The following is a 21,901-nucleotide window of genomic DNA, read 5'->3' as shown; positions in this document are numbered from 1 at the left end:
ACCCAACAGGCAAACTAAAACATACTAGAGGGTAACAAATGTGTTTGTTCACATGTATGCACACTTAGGGGCAGGATATTCAAAGCACTTGATGTTGTGCTAACTCTGTGTCTTCTGAAGTCTCAGACATCATTTCATTCCTCACCTCTATTTTCACTGGTGATCCGATGATCATAGTCTTTTCCTGGATGTTCTCACTGAACTCCGGAGAGTGGTCATTGACATCTAGCACAGTGATAAATACCTCAGCCAAGCTATACTTCCCCTCTGTGTCTTCTGCCTTCACATAGAAATTGTACTTTGCAGTGACTTCAGCATCTAATGTGGCCCATGGCTGAGTATAAATAATTCCTGTTGATGGATGGATTAGAAATCTGGAGGAGATGCATGAAAAACAAGCATTTTGAGTGGTCACATTGTGGATGCTCACATCCTAGTCTAGATTATTGAACTGCTGAGGTTAGATACTGGTACCCAAAACAGATGCAAGCTCAAGTTAATTTACATCTTGTCTTGTTGTCTCTGCATAGGCTCAGTGGTGTCACACGGCTTACACCAAAGGCTAAACAGTCAATTGACAAACACATAGGCCCCCTAAAGAAGCAGTTGCGGTTTTCCTCTGACATTGGGAAACCTTATGTGGCACAAAGATAGCATAGCTTGTTCTATGCCACCCATTTCACTGCCTCACAATGCAGGGTGGTGCATCTGGGATGGGCAGGGCTTTGTTGAGGGTGGGGGTTCACACCAGACACAGAAAAGATGCAGTACATGACACTTCACCAGATCTTTGGTCACTGCTCTAAGTTATATTGGATGCCTCTGCCCAGGACTGAGGTAGTGGAAACGTGGACTAGAGACAGCTTTCCTCCACCTTCTTCTCAGCTGCACTGAGTGTGAACTCTGCCTAGCTGACAACTGAGCCTATTGTACAGTACCGTTCAGTTATGGTCTAATGCAAATGAGTATTTAAAGATGTGAGCAGTGGTATAATGCTGGAATTTATGCAGCCAGGAGCCTTATACAAGGTCTCTCCTGTTCTGAAAACAGACCTAAAACCTGACAGATCCCAAATCACTGGCCCTACATATTTTTGCTTGTCCTTTTTGTTTTGAAAAACAGAGAATTATTATTATGTGGTGTCGTTTTATTCTTTATGTGTTAGCCCTTTCAGTTGCATTTCATAGAAGCTTTTGTACTTGTGCAATGCTCAGTGTGATGGCTTTTTCCCAAATGTGATCTCTTTGTGTAGAAACATTAGAGAACTGCATATTTATTCAGGTTATAAGTACAATGTATTAGATCATGTCCTGAATAAAATAAGATTGATTGATTAAAGAGCTGGCCTGGGCTCAGCCACTGCCACCTGGCCACACCTACAAGAGAGGCACAGACTGGAGGAGGAGCTTTAAAATGGGGGCAGAACAGCTCACTTGTTGGCAGACCAGGGAAAAGAACAGATCTTCAACCCTCAGCTCCCAAGGAAAGTGCTGAATGAAGGCAGTAGCTTCTCAGACAACCACTGCCTGATGATCCCTGCCTGAGGGAAGGAAGGGCCAGATCTGGATACATGCTGAGATGGAGTCACTCCTCTCTATCCTTCACTAACTCTGTTTATTTGCATTAATTCCCCTGGTTTTGTGTTCACCAACTATCCTAGAAAGGGGGAGACTTTGAAGTGACCTGGCCAGAGGGCCAAGTCACAGGAAGAGGCAGGCCACCGCAGAGCAGCCATTGGCAGGAGACCCCAGTGGACAGAGTGCTGCTATGCCACACCCCGCCATGAGGAGGTGCCAATGGTGAGTCGACTCTTTCACATACGGACATTGCTATTCCTATTTGGGAGGGGGAATATTCCAGTATAATGCACCTTTATACCAGTACAACTACATCCATGCTAGGAGTTGTACCAATTTAACTGTTTTGGCAGAAACATCACAGCCCTAACTGAAACAGTTAAATTGGTACAAGAATTGCATGTAGCGCAAACCTAAGTGATGTGCCCAAGCTCACGCTGGAAGTCTGTGGCCGAGCTGGAAATTCAACCCAGATTTCCTGAGTCTCAATCCAATGCCTTAACCAAAAAAGTTCCATGTTTAGGAAAACAAACAAAAAGCTCACGGCAACCTTATTTCCCTGGTTAAATTCTATTTTAGCTTTAGGAGTGTGAGAATCAGAATAAATTTGCACACACTTTTTTCCCCCCAAGCCTTCAGAAGTTTTTTGGCACCAGCTGTTACATTTTAAACTTAATAGGTCTGAGTGCATTGGCTGGCCTTTGCTTGCTTGCTTCTACCCAATTAACAGCTTGCTTGAGGATTTAGTGAGAAGCTCAAAATAAGCTGTGATTTAGAAGCTCCTGTATGTGCACCCTTGTTTGGATATTTCCCAATAAACCCCTGAAATTCCGGATTTTGACTGCCATAATTAGCATCCTACTCAAAGTGGGGAACAAAGCTTTAAAACCAGGTGGGGAATTTATAGAAGAAATAAAATTTTGCAGGAAAGGGAGATGAGAGTCTGGACAACATACACATTTGCAAGTTCTTCTCTCCAACCACTTAAGTCATAAGGGTCAGGGGTTCAGCAAAACCATGAGAGATGGCCGGCCATATTTAGGATGGCTAGGAGCCCCAGCCAATTATTACATATGCAATAATGGGGTGGGGTTGGAGAGCTGATCAAATTGGTGCTCATTTTCATCTATCCTACAACAGGAAGCAGGAGCTAGGTATCTATTAGAGACCTGGTGAACATCCTGTTCCCTTCCTTCATGCCCTGCTGCGACTAGTGTTTCATGCAAGCAACAGTTCTAATACCCTGTGTTACCAGCCACCGATGCTAGAAGTGCTTACAATGTCGGACATCAGAGAACATTGTGGGAATTTGTTGATATGGTTCCCATGAATTTTTGGTCTTTTCTGTACATTGGGTTGAGTGTTGAAATGGCACCGTTTTTGCAGCTAAATGGGTGTGTGTGTGTGTATGCGGGTGGGGTGTTGTCCACAGAACTTTAATAATAACCAGCACAAAAAACCCTTCCTCCTGTGAAAAGTATTTTTTAAAAATGATAGTTTGAACAGATTCTATGCATTGTCACTTAGCTGCTCTATGTTTTTTGGGGGGCATGTGGGTAAAACACCATAGACTCATACAACAAGTGTTTGCCTGTTTTTTGCAGGAGAAAATATTTTAACAGAAACAACTCAGGAAAAAGACACAGGGTAAGTGCCTCCCGGCCCCCTAGATAATCTCAATATGCATTAGTCTGAGATGCCAGCCGCTGTCTTAACCCTCTTATTTTGTCAGTAGTGATTTCTCTTTTTGATGTATTCAAAGGTTAACTTTTTTACTTACAGATCAGCTCCTGTTCCATATATGGAGTATTTGACTTCTCCCCAGAGTCCTGAATCTGGGTCTGTGGCCTGAAGAAAAGAATTCAAAAGAGTCCTGATTTATTAACCTGTAGTAAAGTGTATTTTCCTATTGTACCTAATAATAGCACACTGAATGCCAAACAGATTTTTCCCCTTTTAAAATGTTTTGTCAGTATATTTATGGAACTTTCATTAACAATTTGCATTTGGAAGTTTGCAAAATCTTATAAAATCAAATGGTAATGAGTGATACAGCAAAGCTTTTTCATACAACCACCTCCTAAGCATTCTACATGAACATAAGCAGTATAAACTATAATATATATATATATGGATAATCTATAATACTTATCAGGTGACTCCATTCTTAGGCATTTGACATTATCTTATAACATCCTTTCTTTCATAGGAGTAAGGAGTGCATTAGTGCACTGACCAAACAAACAACTCCTTCTCAAACTTTACTAGAGATCAGGTAAATATGAGTGCAGTGTCCTTGGCCAAAACTGTCTTTTAAATAACACAGAGATTTTTTTAAAAGTGTCTCTGCTGTGGTATATTTAGTTGATATTTGTACATAACATTATTTCAATTTGGCTGGTATTTTGATCATTCTTGTGCATGTGGGCCCAGGTTGCGTTGCAGGTATCTCTTCAGATGTTGCAACTTTGTTCTTCATTCTTATTAGTTTCTCCATGGGCTCAGGGTTGGGAGAAGCAGTTGACTTGATAGAGGGAGCTATTTATGTTTTCTTTGGTACCTATGAGGAATTTTTTGTTACATCAGTATGTCTGTCCATCTACCTCTAAATGCAGAGATACTTGATGTAGGAAGGTGTGCTGTTGAGTGTATAACTGGCTCCCTCAGTTGCTTGTTTAAACATTTCTTGCTTGTTTTGCAGTCTTTAGCAATGTCTTTGATTTCTAAACTCATGCAAGGCCGGTGTAACTCATCTGTGGCCTTGTGGGGAGTGGGGACATGCATCTGGTTCCTGATAACTACCATGGATTCTTGTCAACTTCTCAGGTCTCATAACTTTGGGTTCTTTTTACTGGAATCCATTTTGCATGCTATTTTTTCCTGGGAAGTCCAGTATTCTCTAATACATCTTTCATATCTACCCATCCTGCTAGAGCAGTACTTTCCAAGCCCGCAGTATCTCAGCTTGCTGGGTGTATCTCTGAATCTGGCACTAATCTGGTGCCTACATGATGTTTAGTATTGAATATGAACTGTTAAGATTCACTGTCCTCTTTGCCTTTGACCAGAAGGACCTTATTTTGCTGCTTTTGCAAAATGTTTTTTTTTTTAAAACATTTTCTGCAGACCACCTCAGTGTTGGACACTGTTCTTCTTCTGACTGCTACAATAAGGAACATCATAATCTCTATGCTGTGCTGCCTTGATGCCAGTGTGTCCTATGGTGAGCCTCTTCTTTCTTGTTTTGATGTTCTTCCCTACATAGAGTTTAGTGTTTTCACCTCCAGGATCTGCAGTTTGTACTTTCAGGAGCATTTGTGTCATTTCACTACTTCTGCAGCACATGGTAGGACTTAGTTTGGGCTCCCTTAGTATCCTGCCTCAGGCATCTATGTCTCTGGTGCCCAGCACTATGTGATCTTGTATCACTCTCAGATTAACACGTGGCTTTTGACTGCCTCAGCTTTGTGTGACATACTGAACTATGGGTTCTCGCTCTGACTCTAGTGGTTGTATTAAACAGATGTATAACATTCCTTTTGGGCTGGAAACGTTTCTTCAGTGCTCACAGGGTCTCTGTAACATTTTGCTTTCCTTCCTCTGGCAGTGTGAGATATTGGTAAATGTATAAGCAATCTCTTCCCATTTCTGAACACATGAAAGCAATTCTTACATTGGGGTCATTCTTTTCCAATTCTGGTGCATTTTTATAGTCTTGCTCGTGAGCACCATAATTATGCATGTAGCAATCATGTCACCTTTGCAATCTATGGAAGATGGGTCTAGAAATTCACTAGCAGCCATTTTCCTTTTCTTTTTGTTCACCCTCAATCCAATCCAAGTCTTTCTTACAACAATGCCAGCCTCACTCAGCTATCACATCTTTCAGCTGAAGTGTGTGACATTTTTATGGCTTAAAAAACAAATACAATAAAATAAAAATGGCACTTCAGACACATTGTTTGAAAATGCTTTGCTGAAACAACAGCTACCTTGCTGAGCATTGTGTGCTAACATAATGTCAGACACTGAGTGGCTCTACACATTAGAGCTTAATATACTGCTACTCTGGGTATGGGGATAGTTGTGAGTCCATATTGCCTTTATCCCAAATGCACTTAGTTATGAGACTGCAGGAGCAGGCATTCTTTTACTCATTGATTGAAAGATGTTTCAGCAGGTGAGCAGCCAGCAAACACAGGAATGACTCCCACCCGTGTTGAGGTCAATGACAAAACTCCCATTGACTTCAACATGGGAGTAGAAGAGAGCACATAAAGAATAAGAAGTTATTATGAGGACAGAGCCACTGACATACTTTGGCAGTTTCCATAGACAGATAGTTAGATCAGATATATCTCTGGAAGACTGAATAAAGCTTACTGTTACAGCCACTACATTGGACCCTCCTGGGGAATTCTCTGGAATCCTGGCAATGTAATAATCAGATGAGAACTTTGGGACATTGTCATTGGTGTCCAAGAGACGTATCACTATATCCGCCGTTGAGCTAAACTTCTCAGGAGTGTTCACCTCTATGGCAAGAAGCTAAGAAGATAAAATAATGAATTCTACTATTATTATTGCAAGTATTTGGGAGGCATCTATCACTATGCCTAGGTGCATTTTATCCCAATTAGAATGGAGACCAACACCACAAGAAGGGAAGCACGGGTTGTGTAACTGGGCATATCATGCAAAAATCAAACTAATTTTTTAAATTGATAAATATTTTAAAATAAACTTCAGCCATGTCCTTGCCCACTTTGTGTTTGCTTTCCTTGAAAGTCTGAGCAATCCATTTGAATTTTTGTGGGAAGGAAATTTCAAATTTGTCTCTGCAAGTATGTGCAGAAACCAAATTTTAAATCTGTATGTGTCATTATTTACAGAAGAAGTGCTTGCCTGACTGTCTGACTAATCACAGTTACCAGTATCACTCAGAGAGTGTGTATTGAAAATCAAATATCTGCAGAGAACTGTTCCAGATTTTAAAAAAATGTCTCAAATACATTGATTAGCTTGAACAATGAATAAAATGATGGAATCACGATCTGCTGATGAACATTTTGCAGGCAGAAGCTAAATCATCAGATTATTTGCACCACTCCAGTGTTCTGCAGCTATTCACAGAAGGTGACTCAACTTGCTTGGATGGACTCAGGATGGGAGACAGCAGCTAGTAGACAAAATATTAGGGTCTGCAGAACCTGGTGTCACTGAAAAGCCTAGAACAAGAAATGTTTCAGAGTAACAGCCGTGTTAGTCTGTATTCGCAAAAAGAAAAGGAGTACTTGTGGCACCTTAGAGACTAAGCAATTTATTTGAGCATAAGCTTTCGTGAGCTACAGCTCATTTCATCGGATGCATACTGTGGAAAGTGTAGAAGATCTTTTTATACACACAAAGCATGAAAAAATACCTCCCCGCACCCCACTCTCCTGCTGGTAATAGCTTATCTAAAGTGATCACTCTCCTTACAATGTGTATGATAATCAAGTTGGGCCATTTCCAGCACAAATTCAGGGGGGGAGTGGGAGAAAACCTGAATTTGTGCTGGAAATGGCCCAACTTGATTATCATACACATTGTAAGGAGAGTGAACACTTTAGATAAGCTATTACCAGTAGGAGAGTGGGGTGGGGGGAGGTATTTTTTCATGCTTTGTGTGTATAAAAAGATCTTCTACACTTTCCACAGTATGCATCCGATGAAGTGAGCTGTAGCTCACGAAAGCTTATGCTCAAATAAATTGGTTAGTCTCTAAGGTGCCACAAGTACTCCTTTTCTTAGAACAAGAAATGTATTTTACATCTCGCCATAAACACAGCCAGGCTGGGACTCATGTATTTAAAGTAGGATCAAATTCCAGAGGTTCCACTAATGAGAACTCCCAGCCCAAATTCCCTTGAGCTTCAACCTATCTGGAGTCATACCTTCTGAGTGTAGGTGTCCTGGTGAAGCTTAGTGGAAGAGACTGCCTTTGTGCTGGGCCTGAGCAATTAGGACTTTATTAGATAGTGACCAGCACCTTGAATTCCATGTTGAAATGAACTACTGCACCAGGGCAGCTAGACAGAGCACTAGTCAGTGCGGGTTTCAGAGTAGCAGCCGTGTTAGTCTGTATTTGAAAAAGAAAAGGAGTACTTGTGGCACCTTAGAGACTAACCAATTGTGCGATATGTTCTCATTCTGCCCCTCTGAAAAGGCAAGCAGACGCATGCTGCACCTGATCGAGCTGCTAAGTGGCCTTCTAGATTAGCCCACTGTAAATTTAGATTGTAACAATCCAGTTTGGAGGTGACCCCCAAGCATGCCTAAATAAATGTGTTAGTCTCTAAGGTGCTACAAGGACTCCTTGTTGTTTTTGAGTTACAATAGGCTCCAGGCCTAGAGGAGTGGGCTCATTTGTGTGGTCAGTTGAAGACAAAAGATGTTTCTGGCCACTGTGCTGCTAACTGGGCGTCCAGGAGAACTGAGGAATCTAGCAAATGCCCACGAGGGTGAATCACTGTGCTAACTGGAGGGCAGAAGCTCTCCACTGAGCCATTGTCTGGTCAATTCCTCTAGATCACTCCCTGGGTGTCGTGCTTTCCACCTACATCCTGAAGAATGGACCTGGCATGCTGCTGTATACACTAAGGGCAGACTAATGTGTGATTGATTTCTATGGTATGCTAATGGGCAACTGTAAATTAGCAGGAAAGGAGTTAATCACTGATTAGGGAAGGTATAACAGTTTTGATGGACTGTAGGGGATAGGCATTAGAATAGAAACCAGCCCAAATCTTGTCCAAAATGTTAACTGAAAGAACTTACTCTGGCAGTGGGGGTAGCAAGTGGCTTGAACTTGCCAAGTATATAAGACAGCTAGTGGGTTGTTTGAAAAAAATAATTGCCATATTTCAAACCTGGATATCTGATTTTCCCACCACCCTCCTTTCCCAGTAGGAATTTAGAAACAGGCGTTGCATTTTTAGCAAAATCTGTGCAGTTCAACTTTAAACTCTTGTGAAAATCATTTTATCCAAACAAAGTGAGAGATCTCATAGGGGAAAAAAATCCTCTTCACTTGTAATTACTACTTTTGGTATTCATTGCAGTAGCATTCGCCTGAATTCTCTCAGTGTTCATGAGCTGGTTGGTTCAATATAGAATTCAAGGTATTCATGAGCTGTGTAATTTTTTAGTGGTCTTTTAGTAACTTACCATGAATAAATCTGCACTACTTTTAACTGATTTGGGCAGTGCTTCATAATCGGCCAAGAAGCTTCCATCTGAATACAATAATAATATGTTGTATTTCTATAGCACTTTGAATATAAGGAGTACCAGGTGCTTTACAAACATGACAAATGGTAGAACTGAGACACAGCAGTGAAGTGATTTGCTGAGGTCACATGGCAAATCCTTGGCAAAGCTGGACATAGAACACAGGAAATCTGACTCCCACAATGCTCCCTCTAATCATTACAGAAACTGCCTTTTTGTATACAAAACATGCAGAGCCCATTAGTACCTAACTATAACTTGGATAAAATATTTTACGATTAACAAGGCGCTGAAGGCAATGAGCTACAAAAGAAAACTAATTACTCATCAGCTGGGGTCTTCCACCAGTTCCAGCAGTAACATACTGTAAAGCAAGACCAAGTGCCACATGGCATAAGACTGAGTAGGTGAAATCCTGGATTCACTAAAATCAGTGGGGCCAGGATTGCATCTAATGAACTTATTGGCATAAGTGAAATAGTCACCCTGATGTGCATAGTCTACAGTGCTTCAGAAACATCACAAAATGAAATTTCTATACAAATGTAACAGATAGAACTCCTTGCATTCACTGGGCCAAAGATAGCCCACAGTCTTCAGTTACACTCATTAAACACTACAGCAGTCAATGACCTGAGGGAAGAATTTGGCTTGGTGAGCTTCATTTACAAGGCCATAACATCATTAGCATTCAGTCAGACAGCCCCAGTTGAAACCAGAAGTCAAAACCCATCACATATATGATTGGAGCGGGCAAGGAACGTACTATACCTTAAAGGTTAACAACTGGAACTTCTCATAATCTATGGCAGCAGAGTTCTCCACTATTATGGTAACCTGAGCCTCATTCAGGACGGTTTGGGGAACAACTCGGAAAATGCCACCGGGTCCAACTAGCCGGAGGTTGAATTTAGCATTGGCCCCCTGGGAACAAAGCATAGGTATGAAAGTAAAAGCAGTACAAAGTGATGTTGCTTGGCTTTCAACAGCAGAGCTACATTTACTGATGCATGGCATAGGCTCCATTTTTATTCAGTACGTGTATAATTAGAATGTGTGTCTGACTGCTTAGAACCTTCTGTTCCCCATCTCCTGGGTAAGAGAGTGCTAAGAGGCTTACTAAAGTAATCACTGCAGCTCTGGTCACAGGGCACACATGGCTTTTTTTAAAAAAATAGATTAATTATTCCTCCAATTACAATGGAAAAACACTGACTAGGGCTGGCTAGGTGGGCAATTCATGTGAGAAAGAGGCGTTGAGTAAGCTTCAAGGCTTGTGTCCCCTGAACTGGTTGTGTTCCAGGAGCACATAGATTGGTGATTCTAATAAGGTTTATTCCTTCCATCTTCCTGACCAGAATTTTATAACAACCAAAGAAGCAAGGGTCTCCAGAGAATCCATCCTGTGCTTTGTAGTGTGATCGATGCATTGCTGGACAGGACTTAGTGAGTTTAGTCAGTACTATAGGTATGTGTATATAGAGCAATTAAGCTTTTTATGTGCTGCACTGCTTTGTCTCTTTTTTTTTCTTTTTGATTTAGGAAGCTCCCTCTAACTTGCAGAGAACAGGTGACTGGAGGTAAAGGATGACCCAGTGGTGGAACAGTGGAAAACAAGTGAAATCACTGAACAGTATATATATAAAAGGCATCAACATAGGACATTCTGCCACGCACTGATAAAGGATCAAGCTATTGTACACCAGAACAATTCTGCCAAGTTTTATCTGAACATGGCAGGGGAATGGCAGAAAAAAGGAAGGTTCATACAGATAGCCGTTTTAGCCATTAATCTGGCAGACATTTATGCTTTCCTATAGAGGATGGGGCAAGATGAGCTGAATGTGATTTATCAACTAACAACAGGTACCAATCTCTCAACAGCTGTGATTCCCAACTGTCGCCACCAGCCAGGATCACTGATTGGCTGATGCTATGATGTCCCTCCAGAATGCCGTACTTCTAGTAGTGGTGATGTAGAAACAGGACAGCCCCCACTTGCTGATGTACACATAGGTGGACTAAGCCTGGGTAGTCACTACTTCAATACTTGCCCATCTCAAAGGGAAAAAAGCCAATGTTAATCCCCAAAGCAAATCTGAGTATTTTCAGGTTCAAGCTCAGTGTCTTGTGTTGCGCTGGAATCCAAACTCCCACAATTAAAGGATAGCCCATTGGCTCCTTTTTGCCTGCAGTGGAGAGCGGAGCGACACATACAAATACCAGCTGGATGTGACTGATGTGCATGGAATGAGTAAGAGCAGTGGCAATGCAGAATGCTATCTTCCCACCCAGGCCAAGATCCCCTATGCATGGGACTCCACAGGTTTTGAGGGGGACTATGCTGTGTTGGAGGTGGCTGCTCTGCATAGTTTGCTTCCTCCCAAAACTGAGTGACTTTCTGTCAAGAAATTTTGCAGACCCCACCTCTGGTCAGAGCAACCCATGTTCCATGAGCCCAGCTGGACAATCTCAGAGCAGGGGAATGTCAGGAGAGCCAGTGGAAGCATGGCTGCTGTCTTTCCTTATAGTGAGAAGAGGTGTGGAGCGTAGAGCAGAGGGGTTTCGCTCCATACTCCTCAGGCTTTGCAGAAATTAGAGGCTGTACCTCCTGCTCCATCCCACGCCACTGCTTACCCATTCCACCAGTAAGCAAAGTGAGCCAAAGACTCGGTATGTAAAGTATGAAACATTGCTTTCTTTACATTTTGCCTTGAATGAGTGTGTGCGCAGAAGGGGAATAATTTGGCTTTAGGCCTTTAAAAGAAAACAAAACATTGTGTGACACTGAGCAGCAGAAAACATGTTCAGAAATGTATTTGATATAGGTACAAATGCTTTCTGTATATTTTATAATCTGGTTGTAATCTACGTGACTTTTTTTTTTTTTTTAACTCTAAGTAGAGAAAAAGCCAGCATAGAAGTTTTTCAGTTTGCTTCCTTCTGCTGCTGCAGCAGCAGCAATAATGGCAGGGCTGAGTGGGCACTCATGCGTAAGTAGTTGTTTATCTGCTTGCTGCAGAGCAGCAGGAGGAAGCCATTGGGTTTGATAGCAGTACAATAGTAACAGCACAATACTGAGTACAGTGACATAAGAACATTGCTGTTAACAGAATATGGTTCTGGGATGTTGTCACTCCGTAACCTCAGGCTAACTCAAATGGAGGCCAGCGATACAGTAGCTATCTTAGGATTTCCTATAGCAATATTGCCATAGTATTTAGGTGCTTCTTAGGTCAGTTAGAACTACAAGGTGAGGTCCCAAGTGGGCTTCATGAAGTCTTTGTTCTTTTCCCTTGTCTGGCTATAGGACGCTCTTCTTGGGGTCTAAGCTTTATCAAAGCATGTGCTGCAACTCATGTTAAAGGATAAAGGCCAGAAGAATGATAAGTTGTAGGTTTTACTAACAGAAGCAATGAAAGGGGCAAGGACTGTATTGTCTCCATAAGGCTGTGGGAGACAGCAGTAATAAAGCTACTATTTGTAAAGCATTTTGAAGTTGTAAAATGCTAAGTAGTCCTCCCATTACCTCTAGAAATTATGCAAGAATGTATTATCCTCATTTTACATATGGAGAAACTAAGTGAGAGAGGTGAAGGGTCAGATGCTGATTCCATGTCATTGTAAATCATGCGTAACTCCACCAAACTCAATGGAGTTATATTAGTGGTAAAACTAGTTTGAGATTGTAAATAGGGCCTAAAATGTCTAAGGGCTTGTCTACACTTACCGGGGGATTGACGAGTGGCGATTGATACATCTGCGGTCGATTTAGCAGGCCTAGTGAAGACCCGCTATGTCGACCTCAGATCACTCTCCCATCAACTCCTGTACTCCATCAGAATGAGAAGAGTAAGGGGAGTTGACAGGAGAGTGTCTCCCATCAACATAGCATAGTGTGGACCCCGCAGTAAGTAGGTCTAGCTATGTTGACTTGAATTACACTACTAACGTAATTCAAATTGTGTAGCTTAGATTGACTTTCCCACGTAGTGTAGACAAGACCTTAGGCTCCAGCAGGAGTCAGTGTCTGAGCTGGGGTTAGAACTCATAGGGTTCAAGCCAATAGACCGTACCTCTCTTTTAAGCATTCACAGCACTGTTAATGGGCAATCATATTATAATACTAATAACCTAACCTTGCTCCTCTCCAAAATTTAGGTGCCCAGATATTACAGGGAAAAGTGCTGGAGAAAACCTTTAGACAGCCAGACTAGATAGATACTCTTCACAAACTCACCTGATCTGAATCGTTGACTGTAATTTTCAGGCCCCTCAGGATCTCACCCTCAGGTGGGTGCTCATACATTGTCAGTTCAAATCGATTCTGGGGCCCATTTTCTCCATAGAAAGTTGGTGGGTGGTTGTTGAGGTCGACGACCCTTATAGTCACGATGGCAAAAGCATATGCTGTCACATCACCATCTAGACTTATTTCTGATGCCTGTGACAGGTAAAAGAAACAAATTGTAGGGCTTTCGTTGTGGAGAACTATCAGTTCAATTAAAATGTTTCTTTTCTCAGGCCCTCAGAGGGCCTTAATCTGTGTGAACAAATCACATTGATATTAAGGGGAACTTTTTACATGAGTTGAGTATGTCTGATGCCTTTACATTTGTCTATATCTTTAAATTCATGTTAGAAGGGAGCATAACCTTGGTATGAAGCTTAAGGGTGGAATCTTGACTCTATTGAAGTCAAACCGCACTGACTTTCAGTGAGGTCAGGATTTCATTCTAGAGCTCTACAAACTTGCAGAAAGTCATATTTGTCCTCAGCCATCCAAAAGCTTAAAAAAAACCAATGGTCCTGCATTGGCCACGAGGCCGTGTCTTCAGAAAAGAGCTCCACTCTTCACTCAGCTTCACTCTTCACTTCTTCTCCACTCTGTCCTAGAATGAAAACTGCTCTCTAGGGACGAATTATCCAATTGACATAAAATAAGATGATCTGAACTTTTGCCCAGAATGAAGATGCAAGGTGAATAGGAACCCAAAACTCTTTGAAGTTCCAAAAAGCTTGGACTTTTCCTCCAGGTTATTTTTCAGGTACCCATGCTCTTCTTGGTTCTGGCAGAGGGCATGAGTGCTGAAGCACGGAGAGAAGAACTGTGCTTTTGCAGTATTTGGGGGGCATATGGGAAGAAGAAAGTACTAGAAATTTCCTTCTAGAGAGACTGTTCTCCGATTTATAGCCCTGCTTTGCTGACCCCATGGATAGGCAACCAAACTGAACTGAACCGAACCACCAGAGCTGTTGAGATTCACCCAGTCATTACTCTCTCATTGACTGTGCCTTTGATGTTTCTTCCACTACAAAGGAAACTCTGGCTGCTGCTTTGTGTAAGAAATTAGTTATCAGTAACTGAGGAATCAAACCCATTTCAGTCAAAGAGTGTTCAAACCAACACCAATTATGGCCCAATATTTCAACCTTTGTTCCACTTGCATCAACTGACTTGATGGTACAGCATGATGCAACATGATTTTAACATGAATTTCTCTAGAGGATTTTATGTCTTAAATCTCTGAGCATGCAGAGCCAGATTCTCATCTTGAAGTCAATAGCATCCCACCAGTTTACACAAGCTAAGAATCTGACCCTTCACTATTGTTTTTAGTATAAAATAATACAGCATTCATTTATTTATCTTTGGGCTAAGTCACAAGGCTAAGGCTAAGGCCCTTCTAAAGACTTAATCCAGTTCTTATTCAGGAAAATTGCCATTGTTTTCAATGCATGTTTGTGTGAGGAAAAATTGACAAGGGCCTAATGATGTGGCCCTGTGCCATTAAAAGGTTGATCGTTAGAATCCTGTGTAAATTTAGGCAGCATGTCACATTCATATTCTGTCTCTTTCAAATTCTGTTCTCTTTTCAATTCTAACCTTGGACATGTGTGTCAAACTTTTGTGTTAGAGACCCAGTCAAGTGGATATGGATTTAATAGCTAAGCTCCACTATTCAACAACATTTATCCTAACCCTCTCAATGATTATAGATTTAATAGTAATCCACTCCAGCAGATATGGATTTAATAATTCATTAATTTCCATACTCGGTAATAAAAATCGAAAACAGAGAGTTAGCAGACAATCATCTAAGGGAAAGAAGACTGTAGAGCTGGGAATTAATTTGTGACTATTAGATTTTATTTCCAAGAGGAAACTGGGGGCACTTTGAATATCTGGGCAAACAACAGGAAATTATGCTGATTTACATGAGGTGATGATCTGACCCTTGAGCATACAAATACAACATGTAGCACTTAAGACTTGGTTCATGTTACCTGTTTTTAAACACAGATTGACATTCATGGCTAGTAGATCATGGGCACAGGGGAACTATGGAACATACCTGAATTTTTAGTTCATACACTTCTTTCTTTAATTTACTTGGGTTTTTTGTAACAGAAATAGCTCCAGTCGTATTATTTATTTCAAAAGATCCTTCACTTCCTGTCACAAGAGAGAGGGACATTTGATTATGCTGATCACATTTTCCAGCTTCCTGAAAAAGAAGAGTTCTAAAAAAACACGAGCAGTAAAATGTACAGTGTTTTGTCCAAAAAATAAGTTGTAGTTCCTGTCTAGCCACTCGGTGACAAGGGACTGTGAGGTAGGGCACCTAACACAGCCTCTGCAAGGAGTAGTAATTTACCGGCCTGAACTCACTTTGGATACTAAGAGATAGAAATGTCATTGCTACCACATTTTAGGCATATAGCTGGTGGTCATCAACGGGGTGGATGTAGATGCTTGAAGTGGTGCAGTTTTTCTGTATCATGTAATGTTTAAATATTGTTGGGCAAAAAAATCACACAAAGGGCCATAACTCATAGAAACAATTTAATTTTTAACCAAAATTGGCAGAAAGCTTCTAAATACAATTGATAATGCAACTATAGACTCAAAATATGACTGCCTTAGAAAGTTTGGGAAATATTTTGCTCCAGGTGATATTTTATGCATTTTCCCATACTTTTTTTTTTGCCTTTGATTAAAGCACAACAGTATAAGCTCATCACACGACAGTCACATGACAGTCAGAGCTCATTTGTACCATGTAATACATCAAAATATTTGTCATTATTTGTGCAGTGGATTGAGTTGTGAAGTTTTGCAGATAATAAGATTTTCTACTCTCTAATTATAAAACATGTATTTCTGATGTCATCTTTATGCCCAGAGACATAAGTCTAAAGCACGCACGATAAAACTGTAATAATCTTCTTATGATCACTGAACACAAGGATAAACTATTTATATAACAGTAATGACTCTTGGTAAGAGGGCCGTAGAATGTCTTGTATGAATATATCATGTGAATAACAAAGTATAATAATGTACTCTTATTATTCCTGCATAACACTATGAGCTCCTGAAAGTCTAATGAAACACCCCCTTGGGCTTTATCAAACTCTGGAGCACTCCATGTCGCTCGAAAGCTTTTCTCTTTCACCAAGAGAAGCTGGTCCAATACCAGACATTACCTCACCCACCTTTTCTCTCTAATACCTTGGGAACAACATGGCTACAACAACACTGCAAAAAACTTAAATGTGCAGTCAGGCAATATTTGCTCAGAGCTTTTTCTTTTGTGCAGAGATGCTGATGCTTTCCATGCTTGTTGAGTGCTTGTTGAGTGATTGCTTGATGCCCATGTCATACCATACACCACTAAAGAGTCTGGCAGTCTGGTATACTGCTCCCCCACTATCAATTAGGGCATAATATATATCTGGCTTCTCCTCCTCCAGAAGTCTGGCTTCAGCTACATTTACGTAACCCTATCTAGCATAATTCACAGGACCATACTGGAAGTCAAGTGGAATAATCTCTACCAATATCTCAAGCTACATGGACTTGTTATCTTCTCTCTCTTTGCTCTCTGCTATGTAATCTATCAGTAGTTGGGAGAAATCCATTAAATAGTTTTCCCAGAAGAGAAATGTATCTGAACAGTTTTTTCCTTGGGTAATGTAAGTATCCATGAGCTGGAGAAGTGATTGGATGCTGTTCATGATGTCTGCCTGCCAGAGCATTCTGTGTTTTTTCTGTGTGCCTTCTCTACATCCTCAAATGCTTCAATCCATGTTGGAGCTTTCTCCAAGAAACATCTCTTCTCATCTTCTGAGAGAACATCATTGTTCATGGAATCACTAGCTGCCATCCATTTCAAACCATTCATTGCCTTATTCACAAGTTTGTGAATTCTAATGCCACCATTATATACGTTCACTCTTAGAGCATGGCTGATAACTGAAACACGATAGATTTGCTTCCATAAGGATGTCACTTGCCTGCATCAGACTGCCTGTATCACCCTTTAAATTCATTGCACGATGCATGCCTCCTATCTCAAGGTGGTCATTATCAAATTCATGTTAATTCCTCCATTTAATCAACTGAGTGTTACAGTAGATTGCTTCATGATACACGCCATAAGTCCAGTTTTGGATCAGAGAGGGAAACGTACCCTAAAACTATTTCATCATAGTGTATACCGTATTAACATCAGTTGCTGGTGCAGGAATCATTGGACAGTAGCCAATAGTCATAAAAAACATAAAATAGCAGACAGGAAAAACTTCTCAAATCAGTCTATTCTACAAATATTGACAAATATTTCAATGTGTCACGTGGTACAAATAAGCTCATGCTGTCTTGTGTCTACAGACTTTTGCTTTAACCAAAGGCAAAAATGTAGAGGAAAATGCATAAAATATATCACCTGGGTCTAAATATTTCCCAACGTCTCCAAAACTGTGCCATCTGTTTTCAAGGGGACGTGGAATTCCTAATAGTTAGTTAGCAAAAGAAAGATCAGAGAGATATGTACAATATACAGAAGGGATTCTACATCAGAGTGGAGAATGGAGTAAGGTCGACAACATTTCTCCTTCTATATAACGCTGTCCTCCAGTCGCACAATAAACTCAACAAGGCAGTACTTCTGTGTTAGGAAGAAGGGATAAAATGGGAATGGGATTCACTGGACACATTTTTCAGCAGTGATTGGTGCTTCGGATACTGTTGATTTTGGGTTCCCTGCTTGCAATGCTTTAAAAAGGCCTGATTTTCATGAAGTGCTGAAATTCAGTTTCCATTAAGGTGCTGAAGTTGGAAACTCAAAATTACCAGTCACTTTTGTACGTATTGATTTCATGTGCAGACAGAAATATAAATGAGCCTACTCAGTTTAATTGGCAAATACTTAATAATACCTCTGCAAAAACAAGAACCGCTCTCGTTAATATCAGCTAAAGTGAGAAGTCTGACAATCTCACCAGAAAACAGTCATTCCTTCTGCAGCATATATCTCTAGGGGCCTTAGATGTCTGGGCATTCAAATCTCAACCTCCTAAAAGATGATATTCTGTAAAAAGGCCTTCTGTCGTTATAGGGTCAAATTCTGACCTTAACACCAACTGAGGCTCACAGGCAGAATCTGGCTGATGGAGCTGGTAGGGCTGTGTACTGATTTCAGCAAACCCACTCTTCCATGTGTCTGGGCAGAGCATCAGTTGCACCATTTGTACTATGCTCCCTTTCTGACCTGGCTAATTCGTGGACCAAAGCAGAAGGCAGCTTCTGGAAATATAATAATTGCTTGGGGACTTGCTGCCCACACCTGTGCCCCACCTCCTCTGATAAAGGTAGCCTGCTGCATGAAGAAAGTGGGTAGGAAATGAAGGCTCAGGAAAAGAGCCTCGCTGCAAATGCTTCATTAGTCTGAAAGAGAGACTTATGCTGGATATTTCTCTCCCGGCCCTGCAGCATGTATGGAAATCTGGCCATTCATTGTGTTTTGTGGCAGAGCCCATGCACTCATGGACAGGTCCATTGCTGCTGCAAGGAAATCAAGCTGAAAAGAAAAACTCAAACCTGGAAGAGTTGCCTCTTCGGAAATAAAGGCTGATTACAGGAAAGCCCAGTCATTCTTGTCTCTCTCTAAATTGACTTTAATGCTCATTTTTAAACTGTCCAATAATGCCTTGTTTTGCTAATATCTGCAACTTCATTAAAGTTCATTAGACACCACATTGAATGATACAGACGTATGTGGCAGTAAATCATTAAGATTCATAAGCCTGAAAAGTAAAGCCTGACTGAGAAGAAGTTGAAGTCAATAGTTTTCCAAGCAACGATACATCATGATATTGCCCAATTACCACAGGGAAACTGGTAACTCAGAGTGTGCCATTATGTACATTCTGTAAAACAGCATATTTTGAAGCTTAGGGTTTCCTTTTTAAAACAAAAAAGTGATTTTAAACAAAAAAAATGTAATAATAATTACTATTCATAAATAATTAACATAGCATTTTATGGTTTCCTTGCATTTTGACAGCACAAATTCAAGGTGTAGAATAGGGGCCTCCCTTGATTGAGGCCAGTATTTGCATGGGGTGGGGGGAAGTAAGGCAGTGTTTTTCCTCCCATACCTATTCCCCCATCTCCAGGGCTTTGAGTGGCCAGAATATTCCCCATCTCTTCCCATTCCAGAACCATGATTGGTTCCCTTCTCTCCTTGCTGCTCCCACACTTCTTGCTAGTGAAACCTCACTACAATGTAAATGAAAACAAGAATAAAATCTGCTGGCCTTGAAGTTGCATGGGTCTCCTAGGGTGTTCTTCTATTGGCTACCAGTTTAGATGGGAAAGTCCCTCAGTGCAGGGATAATTTCTTCCTTTATGCCTAGTAAAGTGCCTGGCACAATGCTGGTGCTTAACAGACAATAAATAAATGAAATAAATGATTCCAAGATGAGCAATGTAGCTCCATGAAGCAAACACTAAAACTCAGTGAATAATCTCTGGGCTGCTCCCAGCTAGAAAAGAGCCAGGAATAGTTTCAGGTGTCTGACCCTATTTCATGAGAGGGATCTTCAGCTTCACTAGACTCTAGCATGCTACATTCTAATTTATTGTCATGTCTACCTTTGACATCCCTTAGGATTTCATGCCAACTGTGTCTACTCACCAGTCACAAGACCGTAATGAATATTATTAGGCTTTCCTCGGTCACCATCAAGAGCAATGACTGTTAGTACCTCAGAGTCCTAGGGAGAAATAGGAATTACAACTTAGGTAGTGAAAGCAAAGAGCAGTGAAATTGCTAGTGAATATTAGTAAAATCCACTCCAGCCAGTTCCTCCCTTATAACCAGGTGTTAGGTGCTCTTGCTGTGGCTGCATTAGGACAACAGCAGGGGCCCATGCTCCTGCCAGAAAATAAGTCACAGCTTGACTTTGTGTCAGGCCATTTGACTGGTTGATCTACAGGCCCTGAGTGTGCTCAGGATTAGCTTTTGGGGTGGGCACCCTCCCCCTATTAAGGGATCTGGGGCTCTTTTGCCTCTACTCTTCTACCAGTAAAACTCCCACCTGCCCATCCATGTGCTGCAGCAGAGGGACTGGTCGTTCCAGGTACTGCTTGTAGATGCTTTCCTGTCCAGCACTGGGAGTTGATACGGCAGTCAGGTAAACTCTCAGTGTGAAATGCTGAGTGCTGACAGGTCAGTTCATGTGTGACTCAAGTGGCGATTAAAATAGGGGAAGTCCACGCCATTGAATTTGGTGAACGGGAGATGGGAATGTCACAGGACTGCAAGCGCTTGACCTGGGACTATTCATTACCAAGATGGAATGTTTTCTGGCTTATGGGCTATGCAAGCTGGCCAGGCAATATAGCTGACCAAGACCAAGTTAGCCAAGGGATCGACTGAAGGAGACCTAGGGGACCTCCTAATTATTAGGTGGAACAAGGTATGGCCTATGCTCAGGAAATCAGCTGCAACTAGCCCTTGCTGCAAGGCCTATTTTAGGTTTTCCTTGTGATGATGATTATGATTATATTCAGTGCCGTCTGTGCCATTCTTTGAGAGTGGGAGCATCCCCACTGCAGTATCCTGAGCCCAGATAATGCCAGTCATTTTAGTGTCAGTAAAAGGTAAGGATCCACAGGAAAGGCAGAAGTAACTTTTCTGGTTTGTGGGTCACACAGTTGTTGCAAGGTGTAACTCTGGCTCACAACTGTTAATCCTTTCTGTTGCCAAAATACTTGCTGACTTGTCCTTTTCCCACCTGCCCTTCTACCTTTTCCGACACAGCCTTTTGTGAGCAGCTATGGAATCAAAGAGAATGCTGCTCTGCTCCCCTGTGGAATGGCTCCTAAACCCATGTGCGCATTTCATGGCAATGTACATTAGCCTGAACTGAGGCAGTGAATTCTATTCTGCAATGGTTTTAAGCCCTGTTGCTCTTTAATTCCCAGGGAACAGATCACCATGGTAAGTGTAAGTGGACAGAGCTTGGTAAAAAAAAAAAACAGATGGGCACAAGCCATACATTTGGATGAAAGTTTCTAAGTCACAGTTTGGGAGTGTTCACCCTCTAGGTTTTAGTTAGACTCATGACATTGCAAAGACTGGAGCCACTTACAAAATTCAGGTGTGGATTGGAATTCCCTGGCCATCCAAAAGTTTGAGAGAACTCAGTTTTAAGGTTTTTGGTTCATGTCCACCTCCGATTTTAAGCAGAGGAAGTCAGCTCTATTTCTTCTGTCCTCTCCTCATACAGACACTATATTAATTTAATGAGGGCACCTTTGTTTCCTAAAACTCCTCACTTAGGACTTGTCTTGCAAAGTCCTCTCTCACTTCCTAATGATATCAAAGGAGTTGAAATGCCCCCAACACCTTGCAGGCTCAAGTCCTCTGATTTGATCCTGGAAATGCCACTCAACTGTTGTAGACCTCAAATATGTATGTACTGGTAACTACTCCATGGGTTTCCAATGCTTGGAATTGCAACATCTGATTGCCACGTAATTCACCAAGCAGCAGATAGTCATGTCTGTTCTCTCCAATAAAATCAAGATAGACAGCAGAAGCAATCAACGGATCCCAAGGCAATGTGATTGGTAAGTTGGTATGAAACAACAAGGAATTTGTGGCTGTCTTTAAAATCTTTACAGTCTTTCATTTTGCCTAATTAACATTGCTGTGGGCTAGATGGTCACCAATATCAATAAGTTTTGCACAATTTCC

At 41.3% G+C, this 21,901-nt stretch overlaps 1 protein-coding gene across 3 annotated transcripts in view; it reads right to left on the bottom strand.

Annotated features, from left to right (window-relative positions):
• CDHR1 (cadherin related family member 1) overlaps positions 1-21,901 on the bottom strand; it is a 60,956-nt gene that overhangs the window by 17,424 nt on the left and 21,631 nt on the right. For all 3 annotated transcript variants that reach the window (XM_073353296.1, XM_073353295.1, XM_073353294.1), the window contains 7 exons: positions 19,835-19,913; positions 15,206-15,306; positions 13,090-13,293; positions 9,621-9,773; positions 5,961-6,125; positions 3,358-3,425; positions 146-374 (listed from right to left, as the gene is read on the bottom strand). In XM_073353296.1, the coding sequence (XP_073209397.1) occupies positions 146-374; positions 3,358-3,425; positions 5,961-6,125; positions 9,621-9,773; positions 13,090-13,293; positions 15,206-15,306; positions 19,835-19,913 (999 nt within the window). The remainder of the gene's footprint in view (positions 1-145; positions 375-3,357; positions 3,426-5,960; positions 6,126-9,620; positions 9,774-13,089; positions 13,294-15,205; positions 15,307-19,834; positions 19,914-21,901) is intronic.

The sequence above is a fragment of the Lepidochelys kempii genome, chromosome 7 (assembly GCF_965140265.1).
Source record: "Lepidochelys kempii isolate rLepKem1 chromosome 7, rLepKem1.hap2, whole genome shotgun sequence".
Taxonomy (NCBI): Eukaryota; Metazoa; Chordata; order Testudines; family Cheloniidae; genus Lepidochelys; species Lepidochelys kempii.
Note: the sequence above shows the minus strand (reverse complement) of the source record. Positions and strands in the feature narration are given on the sequence as shown.